Source organism: Glycine soja, chromosome 1, assembly GCF_004193775.1.
Source record: "Glycine soja cultivar W05 chromosome 1, ASM419377v2, whole genome shotgun sequence".
NCBI classification, from domain to species: Eukaryota; Viridiplantae; Streptophyta; class Magnoliopsida; order Fabales; family Fabaceae; genus Glycine; species Glycine soja.
In genome coordinates, this window is record NC_041002.1 from 50,235,323 (window position 1) to 50,251,060 (window position 15,738).

Here is a 15,738-nt window from a genome sequence, read left to right on the forward strand (position 1 = left end):
TTAAGACTAATTATAAGTGAAAATTGAGAGATTTAAAAGTTAAAACACATGTTTATCCTTGAAATGAATATAAATTTTTTGATCAAAATATTTTCACAAGTTAAATCTTGATATATGTACTTGAAAAATCAAGCTATTCACTTAGATTCCTATTCAGCAACAACAACAACAAAAAATCACTTTTTTGGTGTAAATCACTTTGATTCACAAGTAAATGTATCGATATGGAGTAATTAAACGGTTGCACAATAAATTTGCATCTACAGAGAGAGAACCGAAAAAGGTGAAGAAAAATAAATGAAGAGAAAAAGGAGGGTAAGGAGGTGACAAAAGAAAAAGACTAAAGAGCAAAAGTACCTTATTTTAGCTGGGCATGATTCTAAACTGATCCGAAACCAACGAAAAAAAGCGGAAGATCATGCAAACTTGCACTTAAAAGCTGGTTTTTGCCTCATTCTCTTCCTTCTGTTAGTCCACGCTTCATGCTATTGCTTCCTATCTCTTTCTCATGACCCCTTCATGGAGTCCACTTTGCTCACCAATCTACTAGTCTTCAACAACACCCTCCAACCAGGTATGTGATGCCACCATGCATCTCTCTCTTACCCAGATTTTGTTTCACTTGTCATTTTTATTCCAAGTTTCGTTTTTCGTTGAAAAATGTGATTTTTTCTGGTGGGGTGGTGGAATTTCGTTATTTATTTGTTTATTTCCTTTGTGGGGTGTGGGTGGATTGCAGAGTTAATGAGGAGTGTGCATGTGTACCGCCGAGGGGATGGAGAGAAAAGGGAAGTTGAGAGAGAGTTTGTGTTTTCAGAGAGCGGCTCCTATGGGGAAATGCAGGCTACCCCAATTCCTGGATTGGTAAAATCTCGTGTTTCTGAAGTGTGTGAAGGGCACCGAAATGGAGTGTGGCTTTGTGTCTTTGCGTTCCATGCCGATCACACTCCTCAATTTTGCCGCATTCCACCGGTTTTGTTGGTCACAAGGTATATCTGCTTAGTCCTATATGTTGTCTTTGACATTAGTCCAAGGTTTTTTAAAAAAATAAAAACAGTCCGCCGCCGAAATGGGCAAGTTTTAGAGTCACTGTGATCACAATTGCGGCCGGAATCAGCCGAATTGTGATCAGATCGGCCATATTTGTTTGCAATTTCCTGAAACATCAAGCCAAATTGTGATCGTATTGGCTGTATTTGTCTGCAATTTCCCGCAATATCAAGCCGAATTGTGATTGCACACCGGCCATATTTGTCTGCAATTTCTTCAACATCAAGGATCGTGACGAAATTGCAATCCCAATTGCAATTTAAACCTTGCATTAGTCCTCCATAGTTAGGTCCTTTGAATTAGATAACCCCCCTTCTACTGAATTGGAATCGGTCCCTTTTGGTTATATGAATATGTACTTGGCTCTTTGGTCCCACCAAGATTTCCCCACCTTGAATGAATCACATTTAAAAATAGAGAAGCTAAAATTTGTAATGTGTGCAAATTCGATTGATTTGTGCATTTTAACCAAAAGCTAATTTTGAGTTGTATGTATAGTTTATAACATATAAGGGATGTGGATTCTCTTTTTTCCCTGGAAGACATGAGAGAGTTCTCTTCTTTTGTGAGAATGAAAGATATTGAAGTATTAAACACGCTTTGGCTATTGGCATAGAACTGGCAGACCTCTGCACAAGTAACAGTGGGCCACTCCCTAATAAACAGTTTCTTTCCATCCCATTACATAACCCTCTAATAGAAGATCCCAATTCATTTATAAGTCCTGTTTATTGTTGTAGAGAACTTTAGTGGTGTCCCAAAAAATCTTTATGTATGTGGCGATTAGTCACTTATTACTCCAGAGCATACTTATGGTTCTGAGTTCTTTGCACAGAAAAGTTGAAATAGAAGGAAATGGAGCGACCATGGAATCATATTAAATTAAATTTAGAAAATATATCCCTCTATAACTTTTGACAATCCTTATTTTAGGAGTAATGTTGTTCACTCGTTCTCACTTAAAATTCTAACAGCGAAGATAGATATAAGGAAAGAAGAGAGAAAAGTGTGAGATTTAACAAGTGATTTGGTAGAGACAGATATAAGAGAAAAAAGTGTAGTGGAAATTTTAAGTGGGAATATCATTAATTCTATTTTACTAGTAAGATTCATAACAAACAGAACAAAGCTAAGGCTTCACACCAGAATATGTATTTTGGTCTTACTGTTAGTCCTGGGAAATAAGCAAAGGTTAGTCAGTGACAGCATCGTTGGTTCAAGCAACTGATGTTTACTTTTAGTGAAAATAATATATTGAATATGCCTTAGGGTGAAAACTAGGCATGACCTTTCCCCCAAACACCCAAAATTAGGGGATGCATTAACAGATCTTCATGTAGAATTTTATCCCCTCAATCACTAACATTTTGTTGTCTTCCTGTGAGAGACAATGCAATATGTTCACTTAACCATTTTCTAATATGGCATCCAGATTTATTTTCATGTAATAGTCTTATATTTATATGACTGGTTTACCAAGACATAAAGGAATAACTAATACTGCCTTGTTTACACTTTGAGGAGGAAAGGGAATCAAGAATAAAGTTTGATTCTTTATGTATGAAGCTGAAATACTTGAATATATGCTTTGCATTTTATTTGAATTTTAAAGAAAAGGAATGGAATAGAGTAGACCAATTGCTCTCCAATCTTCATTCCCCTCATAAAAAGTCGATTTTTCCCTTCCAAATTAAAGGGGAACAAGGTGATATTAAAACACATACTATATGTTCTTCAACAAAAAGAAGGTATTCTGCATAATTTTCTAATTAATATCCATTTAAGGGGAAGGCATACCTACCATAGTACCTTTAATTTCTGGAAAGGATGGAAAGCAGATAACTTCTTATTTTAACTTTCCCTACCTTCTCTATTTCTCCCTAAAATACCCTAAAACTCATCCCCGATTTTTCTTCTATGAATTTCCAAATATTTATATTTTATCATGTTCATTATTTTTGCCCTTACTGGGTTTTAAACCTCATTTATTTTACTTTCTTCCTGTTCATAGTGGAGTGAAGGCTTGCACGTAATTCTGGATTTCATTGAATTTCCAGTCCTATTTTCTTTTGAAAGGAATGACATTATCTCCAAATTGCATAATTATGTACTTTTAACATTATTATGTTTGATATGACATGCCTATATTCTTAATAGCCTTGTCTTGATATCACTATTTCACTGTTTCATAAAACCTTTGGTGATCAAAACCTTTAATACTGTGTGACTCCAAAATATCTCCCTACATGGCTGCTCCACCACTTCTACAAGTTTTAAATCTTCTGAGCTTCTCCATTTTGTTTCCGATTACTTCTACAAAGTAATTTATCATATATCTAACTCCCTCTTATTATTCTTTTTTAATTTTCAGAAACCCAAAGCTTAAGATGATTCCAAACTTGCTTGATGATCTCCATGTGATATACAAGTTGGACCGGAAGGAGGAAGACAGTGATATAGCACAAGACTATACAGGGGAAGAAAGGCAAGGAAACAGCAACAATTGCCAACCATCATGGAAAGTCTTTCCTGTTCTTGATCAGGATCTCAATTGTCTTCCTTATGAAGACGACGAGTCTGAGTCACTGGACAATGAGACAGATGTTGAAAGCTCACCAGGTTCAGAGTCAATGCTCTCAGTTATCTAACAGACATAACCTATTTAACAATAAATGATAAACACAGTTTGTTCTGCAGCTTAGCTACTATATGGACATATTCAATCTTTTGGTGAAACCTATCTGTTACAATATCTCCCAAGTTTTGACTGTGATGACTATATTGTTGTTGTAACTTAATTCTACAGTTCTGAATGTAGAAAAGTTCTGAAATGCTAATCAAATACAGGAATCCTCTTTGATGACTGACACAAAAATGGAACTTCTTTTTTAGGTTTTAAAACTTCTGATTATTCCCTCTTTTTAAAGGATTGATATTATTAACTCCAATCCTGTATACCATGTTGTTCTCAATTTTGAATGTTATCAATTATTATCCTTTTTATTCCAGCAGTTCAGTCTTAGCAGTATACAATTTATTTATTAAAAAAATTGTTTTGTGATCCTGTACATAAATTCTCGAACCCCTTGTGTGAAGCTTCCTAATGTTGTGTTAATAATGTCATGCATAAATATTTATATCTAACAGATGAGGTGAGGGTTTGCAGGTTTGCTAGCAAAGAAAAAGAGGGCACCCAGTGATCTTGTAGCAAAAATTTCTTTATCAGATTTGGTCAAGTACTTTGGTATGCCAATTGTAGAAGCATCAAGAAATCTAAATGTTGGGCTCACTGTTCTCAAGAGAAAGTGCAGAGAATTTGGTATTCCCCGCTGGCCTCATAGGAAGATCAAATCACTTGACAGTCTCATTCATGATCTTCAGGTCCTTCTTACTTCACTTTTTTTATTATGATGACTTTAACACTCTGTATTGAGATTTATGTGTACAAAATTCAAAAAAAAATTCTATCCATTTACAGTTACTTCTTCAACTAAAATTTATTTATTTGAACATCAGCATAATTTTGTTGAAGTGCATGCAACCTACCTTTTGAACAAATATTATTATTTGAAATATAATGAGGGAATGTGTGGTGACTTATTTGTAGCTGACATGATTGAATACTTAAGGTACAGTCCATGATAGTTAAAAAGTTTTTTGAAGTTTAATGTACAATGTTAGCTTTAATGCTTCAAAGACATGGAGTGGGTGAAACGGAAAGCATGAAGTGCACTTTGAAGCATTATTCTGCATTATCTTGTTAATGTTTTGGTCAAACATGATGCATTCAATATCTTGAGTTCTCTCTTGCGGATTCTTTTAAAATTTAGTTAAAGTATTATATACATAAGCTTCCGTAGATATGTGAACTTTGACGTCAATGCTTAGTTTTAAATTCAGATGTTTATTCATAAGTTTTTCCTATATGATCTATAAAACCTTTTCCTTTTTCTGTATTTACTTCTATTTTCCCTTTTATCCCTTTTACCAAGCTTTAAGTGGATTTTGAGTAAAATTATTTTTGACAACCTTGTAATCTATGCTATTTTCAAACTTGAAGTCCTCGTACACGCACCAAAAAATAAAATTAGTATCTATTTGGGCAACATTGACTGATATACAAGAAGTGGGACACATGCAGGAAGAGGTAAAGAGCCAAGAATTGGAGGACAGGGAAGCAGCTTTGGCAGTGGCCAAGAGGCAAAGGATGTTGGAGAGTGAAAAGGAAAACATAGAGAAGAAACCCTTCATGGACATACAAAGTGAGACCAAGAGATTCAGGCAAGATGTTTTCAAGAGAAGACATAGAGCTAGAGCTGTTGGAAAACACAATTCAACAGTATCCAGCACATAGCACCTTTTAAAGAGCAACAAAAAACCATAGTTTGCAAGTTGTAGAATGACATGAAATGAAACCTATACACCTCTTTGGATTGGTCATTTTGATCTTCATAGATTTACTTTTGACTTATATATGGATTGCAAAATCTAAAGGTAACTTATAGCATCTAAAGTGCTCAATTTTTTTTTCCTTGTTCTTCAAATTATTGCTCCTAAAGTTCTAATTGCACCATGTTGAGATTTACGACTCTAAATGTTGATCCAACGTGAAGCACACTTAAGCGGTTTTGGAAAACAAGCAACTAAAGAGTAGTTTTGGGTTGGAAGCACTTCCAAATGACCAATCTCTTCCCTGCATGTGTCAATGCTTCTAGAATATACCATTTCATTGAGTGGGGTGTAACACATATATATGTTGAACAAGTGACCTCAATAACTTAAGAGGGCAGGGTAAATTAAGTCTCACAAAATTTTTACTAACAAATTTTTAACCCCCTTTTTAAAAGATTGGCTTAGAATGCAGAAAAAGAAGTAACAATAAATTTAAAAATGTTCTTTAAATGTGCAAGACAAAATTGATTGCAAAATAAATGAGATAAGGAAACAGAGAAATGCAAACTCAATTTATATTAGTTCTGTCACTTCTCGTGCTTACGTTCAGTCCTCAAGCAACCCACTTGAGATTTCTACTAACTTTGTAAAAATCTTTTTACAACTTCTGAACACCCGAGGGATCCCTTTTCCTTGTGTTCAGGAAACTCACAATTCAAGAGACAAACAGCCTCTTGGCTGACTTTCTGAAATAAACAGAAAGATTTCTCTCCTTTAGAATGGATGATACAAATTGAAGTTCCTAGAGGAATTTCTCTCTTTTAGAGATGATAATAAAATTTGAAGTTTCTGGATGAACTCTCAATATATTTGCAAGTATTTGCTCAAGAGTTGTTGAGAGAGCATTTGACAATGAAGTTCTCTTAGAATATTTCTCTCTTGTTTTTCAAAGTTAGACACACATATATATAGACCCTTTGTGCCTTTTCAAAATGATTTGAAGAGATGTGTCTTTTCAAAAAAAATTTCTGAAATTCTTCATTAGTAATCGATTACAGGTTTCTGGTAATCAATTACACAGTTATATTTTGAAGGGTTGTTCGAGTGGGTCGGCAAGTATACCGATTCGCACAAGTAGTATATTAAAACGGTAAGACCGAGTATCGTATCCACATAGAATTTGTTTCACTCAGAACTGTATATTCAGTGAGTAAAAATTTGTATAAACTGAAAGCAAGTAAATATCAAGTTGGATTTTTGTTCTAAAATCTATTTAAATACAAACTAAATATCTAAAGTTTGAGAAGTAAAAATAGTCAAGTAAAAAGCGTCAGGTCGTTCTACTGAATTTTCCTTGGTGTTGTTATGTATTTTTCTCTATTTAATGTTATCCTAGTGTTCTTATGCTGAGAAATTACCCAAACCAAGATCCCTCTAGTGAATGAGCCTAACTCTCTTTAAACTTCGTCTTTGATCCCTCAACAAACTCAGCCTAAAAGAGTCGCATTAAGTCTACAACATAATATGAACTAGATCATTGCACTCCATTCCTAGACATACAGTTTTCTAGCTTGCTCTACCAAGTTCTAAGGCTTTAAAGCACTTCCCAATGATAAAAATCCTAACTATACATACAAATGGGTGATCAAGCCACAAGCATGTAAAAATAAGCATAGATAGAAGCAATGAACACAAAAAAACAACATTAAATAGATAGTGAAAGAATATTACATCAAGGATTTAGCAGAACTTTCCAACCAAGAGGTTTAGCCTTCCATTACAAGAAATGAACTATCAATACAAGGAAGAACAGAGTTTAAGTGGAAGAAAATGGCTAAGAAGGATTGATGATGTCTCCTTTAACCTCTAGAACCCTAATCTCACTCCTCTAATCTAAACTCTCTTGGTGGCTCAATTTCTGTCACTTCAGCTTCTCTCTTGGCTCTGTTTTCGACTCTTTTTTTAGTTTTCGCCAACTTCAGTGTTTTAAAGGCTCCTTGATGTTTCGGCTTCTAAAGGCTCGCTTAGCGAGATTCGTTCGCTAAGCGAAAGTAAGTGAATTTTGGCTTAGCGAGCTGGGCGCGCTAAGTGCGAGAAGAGACAAACAACTCGCTGGGCGAGATGGCAGTGCGCTGAGTGAGCATATCTCTGAATGATCCTCTTCTAGGATTTCCCAACACACTAAACGAGGCATGCAGCTCGCTTAGCGAGACATCAACTACTTGAACCTTCTCTTCTTTTAGCCTGAAATTGAAGTCGTTTCAACATTAAATCATAAAATTGGAGTATCTACTTTATGAAATCATACTAAACATGAAAATATGTACAATTCCTACAAAATGAACTATAAATTGGAGGTAAAGAGCTATTTTTGTGCAAATGTTCAATACAAAACTTAGTCGTGAATAGCAACTAACAAGGGTCATGACTTTTCAAATTGAATTTCAAAGAGTTCTGTTACTGGTAATCGATTACACATCAATGGTAATCGATTATAGCTTTTAAATTAAAATTTCAAAACCCTTCTAAAAGCTGATTTTTCAAAATTGTCTTCTGGTAATCGATTACACTACCTGGTAATCGATTACCAGAGCCTTGATCTCTTGGAAACACTTTGTTTTGAGGCAAAAGCTTAATCTTGAAGCAATGCTTGTTTGTTGAAGCAACCTTGTATTATTCTTGAAGCAATGCTTAGCCTTTGAATGTTTGTTGAAGTAATCTTGAAAGCAACCTTGTTTGATTATTCTTTGGCATCATCAAAATCATGTATTCATATATTCACATTCTCCCCCTTTTTGATGATGACAATCATTATCAAGTGAATTCGTTTCAGCATCATCAAAACCTGCATGATTCATATTCTCCCATTTTTTGATGATGACAATCATTATTAAGTGAATTCTTTTCAGCATCATCAAAACCTGCATGATTCACATTTTCCCCCTTTTTGATGATGACAACCATCTGTAGGTTAAGAGCAACAAAAAAAATATCTATCTGTATAGTTTACTCCCCCTTGATTTCACAATGACTTCTTATATGAAATAGTTGAAGATTGCATATATTTCATAAAAAAAAACTGTCTCATAAACCCTTACTATTTTATCTTTTATCTATCTCTCCCCCTTTGTCAATATCAAAAACAAATCATGCGCAGAGAAGAGAAAAACATTCAGCAATTTATAATGAATTAAAAAAGTAGAGCATGTCATGCCGTTCAAAGTATCATTTCTCGGCCCAAAAGAAAATGTTAACACTTGTTGGAATATATGAGAATCAAATGATATCAACATGCCTTAAAAATAATTATTTTGTACCCACAAAAATACATATTCAGTATAAATAACCAAAATATATAATAATAAAAAACAATCATCAAGAGTAATCAATAATTAACATAACTCTCAGACACAATCATCAAAGATAATCAAAACTCAATCATAAACAATCATCAAAAGCAATCATCAAAGACAATCAACATAACTATCAATCATAATTATCAAGGACAATCAAAACTCAAGCAGAAAACAAGCATCAAAACTCAATCAAAAGTTAACAATCATAGGCAAAAATAATCAAAAATAGACAAACATTAAAATCCTCTTGTTGGATAAATGGTCTTTATCACGTAATTGATGAATACTCAATAAACTATGCTTAAGATCATCAATAAGTAAAGCATTTTCTATGGAGGTAGAGGAATTCGTACCTATTTTTCCAATTCCAACAATTTTACATTTGTTTGTTATCTCCATAGATCACATATTCACTATCTTTGGGAGAAATATGAATAAACTTTGATGCATCTCCCACCATGTGTTTGGAGCAACCGCTATCAATGTGCCAACTCTTCTTCGCTTTCATAGTCTTTCGCCATGTCATTATCTTCCCAAGTGATGCATGCTTTCTTTTCTTTCTTTTCTTTGAAATTTCTCTTGTCGAATTTTTCCATTCTTCTTTTAAGGACAGGACAATTTAATCTTAAGTGCCCAGATTGATCGCATTCATAGCATTTTGGGGCTAAGGATGAATATTCTCCTTTCTTCTTTGGATTGATATTTGATCTCCGTTGATTTCCTTTGTTTCTCATAAATTTGTTGAATCTCTTCACAAAAAATCTGAAATCATCATTTTCTTCTATTTCATTCAAGTCCTCTTTGTCACTTTCTTCTTGAATAGAAGATGATGAGGCTTTAAGTGCTATTCCTTTCCTTTTTTTTTTATCATTCTCTTCATGTTGATGGAGTCTCATAAGTTCCATTTCATGTTCTTGAAGTTTTTCAAAGAGAGTGGCAAGAGACATATTAGTGAGATCTCTTGATTCTACAATTGTTGTTACTTTTAGTTATCATTGTCTGCTTAAACATCTCAGCACTTTGTTAATGAGATCTTCATTAGGAAATATTTTTCCCAATGATGCAAGATGATTAACTATATGAGTAAATCTCTTTTACATATCTTGTATGGTCTCATATTAATTCATTCTAAACAGTTCATATTCATGTGTGAAAGTGTTTATTCTAGCTCTCTTGACATCAGTTGTGCCTTTATGGGTTACTTGTAATGTATCCCACATTTTTTTTTTTTGCATTTTTACAATTTGAGACTCTAAAATATTCATCCATGCCTAATGCAGAAGTGATTGTATTTTTGGCCTTTAAATTGTATTGAACATTTCTTCTTTCATCATCATCCCATTCTTCTCTAGGTTTTTCTATAGTTGTATTTCCCACTACCATTGTAGGAATGAAGGGACCAATTTCAATGGCTTCCCAAATATTTAAATCTATGGCTTCAAGAAAGATCTGCATTCGGGTTTTTCAATAGTGATAACCTTCGCCATTGAAAACAAGAGGCCTATTAATAGAATTTCCCTCAGGGAATGAAAATTTAGATGAGACCATATATATTCTTGAAGTTTATAAACTTTAGATAAGAATCCGGCTCTGATACTACTTGTTGAACAAGTGGCCTCAATAACTTAAGAGGGCGGGGTGAATTAAGTCTCACAAAATTCCCACTAACAAATTTTTAATCCCCTTTTTAAAAGATAGGCTTAGAATGCAGAAGAAGAAGCAACAATCAATTTAATAATGTTCTTTAAATGTGCAAGACAAAATTGATTGCAATAAAATAAATGAGATAAGGGAAGAGAGAAATGCAAACTCAATTTATACTGGTTCGGCCACTTCCCGTGCCTACGTCCAGTCCTCAAACAACCCACTTGAGATTTCCATTAACTTTATAAAAATCATTTTTACAACTTCTAAACACCCGAGGGATCCCTTTTCCTTGTGTTCAGGAAACTCACAATTTAAGAGACAAACAACCTCTTAGTTACAACTAACTTTCTGAGATGAATAGAAAGATTTCTCTCCTTTAGAGTGAATGATACAAATTGAAGTTCCTAGATGAATTTCTCTCTTTTAGAGATGATAATACAATTTGAAGTTCCTGGATGAACTCTAAATAGATTTGTAAGTGTTTGTCCAAGAGTTGTTGAGAGAACATTTGACAATGAAGTTCTCTTAGAATATCTCTCTCTTGATTTTTGAAGTTAGACACACATATATATATAGGTCATTCGTGTCTTTTTAAAATGATTTAAAGAGATGTGTCTTTTCAAAAAAAAATTTCTAAAATTCTTCACTGGTAATCGATTACAGGTTTTTAGTAATCGATTACACAGTTATATTTTGAAGGGTCATGACTTTTCAAATTGAATTTCAAAGAGTTCCGTTGCTGGTAATCGATTACACATCAATGATAATCGATTACAGCTTTTAAATTCAAATTTCAAAACCCTTCTAAAAACTTATTTTTCAAAATTGTATTCTGGTAATCGGTTACACTGTCTGGTAATCAATTACCAGAACCTTGATATCTTGGAAACACTTTATTTTGAGATAAAAGCTTAATCTTGAAGCAATGCTTGTTTGTTGAAGCAACCTTGTATTATTCTTGAAGTAATGTTTAACCTTTGAATGTTTGTTGAAGTAATCTTGAAAGCAACCTTGTTTGATTATTCTTTGGTATCATGAAAATTATGTATTCATACATTTACAGTATAATGATTCGGACCAATAAATGTATAGGTTATTTCAATTTAATCAAATGTTAAGTTTAGGCATGTAGGGAGAATTTTATAGTTTATAGTGATTTTATTCGGTTGGAACAAAATTGGAAAAAAGAAACATAATGATACCCTTTCCTCAAAACTTTGTCATATGTACGTGCGCTTATATGCCATTTTACCTTTTTTTCCCATTAAAGTAAAAAATGATGGCCACTTTTATTGGTTAAATTGAAAGTCAAGGATTATATATTGAGTGGTGTGTGTCGTATTTGATGTATCTTTTTCCACTAACTTAACTTTATGTGTTTTTGGTTAAGATACAGCACTTGTTTCCTCGGCCATGTCTTCATTTGTCGAATGAAGAAATATAGAGCGAAAATACACGTTGCTAGTAAATTTCCTACTTTAGAAAAAGAAAAAAATTCCACTGATATCATGTGCGAACGTGTTGTGATGTTCATTGTTTGAAACTTTGAAGTTTTTGTACTAGTTGTAGAGTGGAAGTGCGACTCATTTTTGTTTTATGTTACTTTTTTTTGGCACGGTTTGAACTTTGAATTCCTGCTAGGAGACCCACCTTCATTCTTCATTTTATCATTTAGCATGTAACTATCGCCTCCTATGAAAAGGCAGGTGAGAAAAAAAAATGTTTTTTGATTTAAAAATACTTTTATTCTTTATTTTTATTAGTAGCTACAAAAGACCATTTTAATTTTACTTTATTTCTCATTTTTAGGGATTTTATATAATGTTTTTACTAATTTGACACGATTATTTAAAATAATATTAAAAAGAAAATGAAGTGATATTTTATAATTATTAATATAAAGAATTCTTAAATCAAAGAGGGAAAAAAATCCCACTTACATTGAAAAGGTTAATATAAAATCTATTGTTATACAATTTAACTAGTATAATTAGGAGTAAAAATAGGTTAAATCACCCATAAATTAAGTCGGTAAATACTTTGAACTCTAATATGTTAAAATAAGTTTCCACACTCTCTAATATATTCATTCTATTCTAATTTTTTTTATAATTAATTTATTTTAGAAATTACTAAATTGTATTAAATAAAAAACAGGAGTCACGAAATCTTGTAATTTTATTTTATAAATTTCAGTTATTAATAAAAAGTCGTATATTAAAAAAATGCGATTTGCTAACATTCCTAATGAATGAAATTACACCCATCATGTAATTATGATGGATTTAGGCAATCATTACATTAATATTTTTGATTAGAAAATAATAATAATAATAATTACTTTTCGTATGATAATATAAAAATAAGTTTTAATATAAAATAATTAATTTACTATTTAATAGTTTAAATTAACAATGAATGAGTTTTTTTCACTATAAACTGTTGTGATAAACTTTTAGATATGATTAAGAGTCATATGGGCAATTCACTGATTTGAAAGAACCATATTCTAAACAAGACGAAAAATAGAGCATAATTTAATTAGTCTTTTTCAACGCGTTCAGTTAGTTAAATTATTAGATATAAAGTATGAGTACGTACGTGTCCTTGTTTAACTTGTCGTAATTAATGCATTCCGTTTTTATTCTCATTTCTCTATCTCCTTTTTGTCTCCCCAAATGAGAGTATCCCTCAAGAAAAAAAAAGAAAAAAGAAAGAAAAGAAGCATTACTCGATCAGTTGATCATAGTGGATTTCACTGTCAAATATACCTAGACTAAAAGAACGGTAAAAATGAAACCAGATAATGAATGAAACGAAGTTGTATCTTAAAAAGATGTGGTTGTGTTGTTTTTTGACTCCAGTGACAATTAAGATAAGTTCCTTAATGAAAAGTTTTTGATATTTTCCTCGCTGGAAGCATGAATGCAATGCTAATGCAACTTGCATAGGCAAAGGGTTGGAACCCAGAATGCGTGAACCACGAAACTCCTTCTCTAATAATCTCTATCAGTTACAGTTTAATTAATCGTAGCATTAAGAATACAAATTGTACTCAGACACATGGATACGCGTGAATGGTACAAGTCTGTTAAAAAAAAAAAATATGGTTCTTTCCTAGAATGTAAATAGTCCTTAAATTATACTTATCATCTATGTACGTAAAATATTAACGTACGTCAATGTGAGCAGAATTACAGATCATTAAAGATAATAGGAAGATTAAATATATTTTTATTGAAAACGGAATTATTTTAAATTTAACTGTTACTTTTATGTTTTTACACAAGTAAATATTTTAATCAATGTTTTCACAAAACTGCTTAGTATTTACCATACAGATAAAGTATAGAAATAGAGCATGATATAAATATGTATATCTATATATCTATATATATATATATATATATATATAAATTTTTTGGAAAAACTGAAACCGAGAGAAAGGAAAAAACCAAGAAAGAAAACAAGGCTAAGAGAAGTGGAAGTGTGCAACTGAAAGTAGAGGAAGAAACTAACTATGGATGTGGCTCTATGAATCCACGCTTTAACGTTGGCACCTTCTTTTTCAAACACTTTTTTAACACCAACACCTACACATATTTGAGAAGAGATAAGAGGAAATTAAAATATATTTTACTTTAAATATACAAGCCGGCAAATCCTTTTTACGAATATCATCTAATAATAGATGATATTCCTTTCTAGAAAATACATATATTATCAATTGGAGATAATTATACTTAAATTAGGTAATACTTATATGAACGTTAAAGTTCCTCTTTCAAATTTAATGTAAATTGATTTATGCGTTTGATAATTATTAATAATAAATAGTTGTATATATATAATAAGATTGTTAGTTTTGGTATAATTATTTTTAAAAAATATATCTGTATTAATTTTTAATTGTTTGAAAGTGTAATTTTTTAACAATAACATTGCATGAAAAAATAAATTTTAAAAATATCAAATATTAAGCTATAAAATAAGTTTGTGTAAAATAAATAAGCAAATCAAAATAGATTATAAGCTTTTCGAGTATCTTACTAAATGTGCCAAGTGTGTTTGACAAAATTAGTTGGGATTTATAAACTGAAAACTTATAAACTAATTGATTGGACTGAAATTAAAAATGGGATAGCGGTAAAAGATAGATTATTTTAATAATTGATTACATGTATAGTTAATTATAAATAATCGATTATTGTTTGGATAGGTTTATTGGAAAATGATTTTATGATTATTAATTTTGTTTAGATGCAACAACATAATAAACTTTACATAATAAAGAGTATGAAAACAATTGAAAAAAAAAACTATTGAAAAATTTTCATGTTCAAAATTATGATCTAAATTTTAGTATACTTCCACACACACGTGTTAAAATTTATATGACAAAGAAGATGAATGTAATAGCACTTACATACAATCGTGGAACCCCTATAGGCTATATCTATATTGTGTTAAATTTTGTATGATAAATAATCTGATGAATGCAATAACACTTTACTTACAATTGTAATACTAGTATCATAACATTGTTACATTAAAATTAAAAAATAAATATATAATTTTATAGGTCAATAATATTTAAAGTGTACAACAAATATTCAAATCAAATGTACACAATAACTTAAGTCTAAGTTTCAACAATATATATAAAAGATTAAATTATTCATTTGGTTTTTATAGTTTCATGATTCTTATTTTTTTAATTTTTGTAGTTTGAAAATAGTTTTTTTAGTCCTATAGTTTACATTTTAATTCTCTTTTAGTATTTGTAGTTTAAAAATATTCTTTTTAGTCCTTATAATTTGTATTTTAATTCTCTTTTAGTCCTTAGTTTGGAAGTGATATTTTTAGTTACTATAATTTATATTTTAATTATCTTTTAATCTTTACTACAAAAAATATAAAAATAATTAGCTACAAATCAATTATAAATTATCCATTATTTTTTTTATAAATTATCTTATGATAAATTAATTATAAATTACTTGTTAATATTTTTGTAGTTAATTGTAATTGATAATATTACTCATATTTGAATGGTAAAGCCTAAAATGGAATTAAAATATAAAGTATAGGGACTAAAAAGACCACTTTCAAACTAAGAGAATTAAAATACAAACAATAAGAATTAAAAAAATAGCTTTCAAAACTATAGGGACTAAAAGAGAATTAAAATGTAAACTATAAAGACTAAAAAAATTATTTTCAAACTATAGAGACAAAAAATGTAAGAATCATGAAATTATATGAACCAAATGAGTAATTTAACCTGATAAAA

General features: G+C 31.2%; 1 protein-coding gene across 1 annotated transcript; it reads left to right on the plus strand.

The window, feature by feature from the left end:
• Positions 1–282: 282 nt before the first annotated feature.
• Positions 283–5,580, plus strand: LOC114419243 (protein RKD5-like). The gene is made up of 5 exons (XM_028384882.1): positions 283–574; positions 740–989; positions 3,422–3,669; positions 4,217–4,431; positions 5,192–5,580. Exons 1-5 carry the CDS (start codon positions 520–522, stop codon positions 5,402–5,404), a joined length of 981 nt encoding a protein of 326 aa, XP_028240683.1. The 5' UTR covers positions 283–519; the 3' UTR covers positions 5,405–5,580.
• The last annotated feature ends 10,158 nt before the right edge of the window (positions 5,581–15,738 follow it).

Coding starts and splice junctions, on each gene's coding strand:
- LOC114419243 (XM_028384882.1), top strand. CDS start 520: ATGGAGTCCACTTTGCTCACCAATCTACTAGTCTTCAACAACACCCTC. Junction 575..739: donor CAACAACACCCTCCAACCAG/GTATGTGATGCC, acceptor GGTGGATTGCAG/AGTTAATGAGGAGTGTGCAT. Junction 990..3,421: donor CCGGTTTTGTTGGTCACAAG/GTATATCTGCTT, acceptor TTTAATTTTCAG/AAACCCAAAGCTTAAGATGA.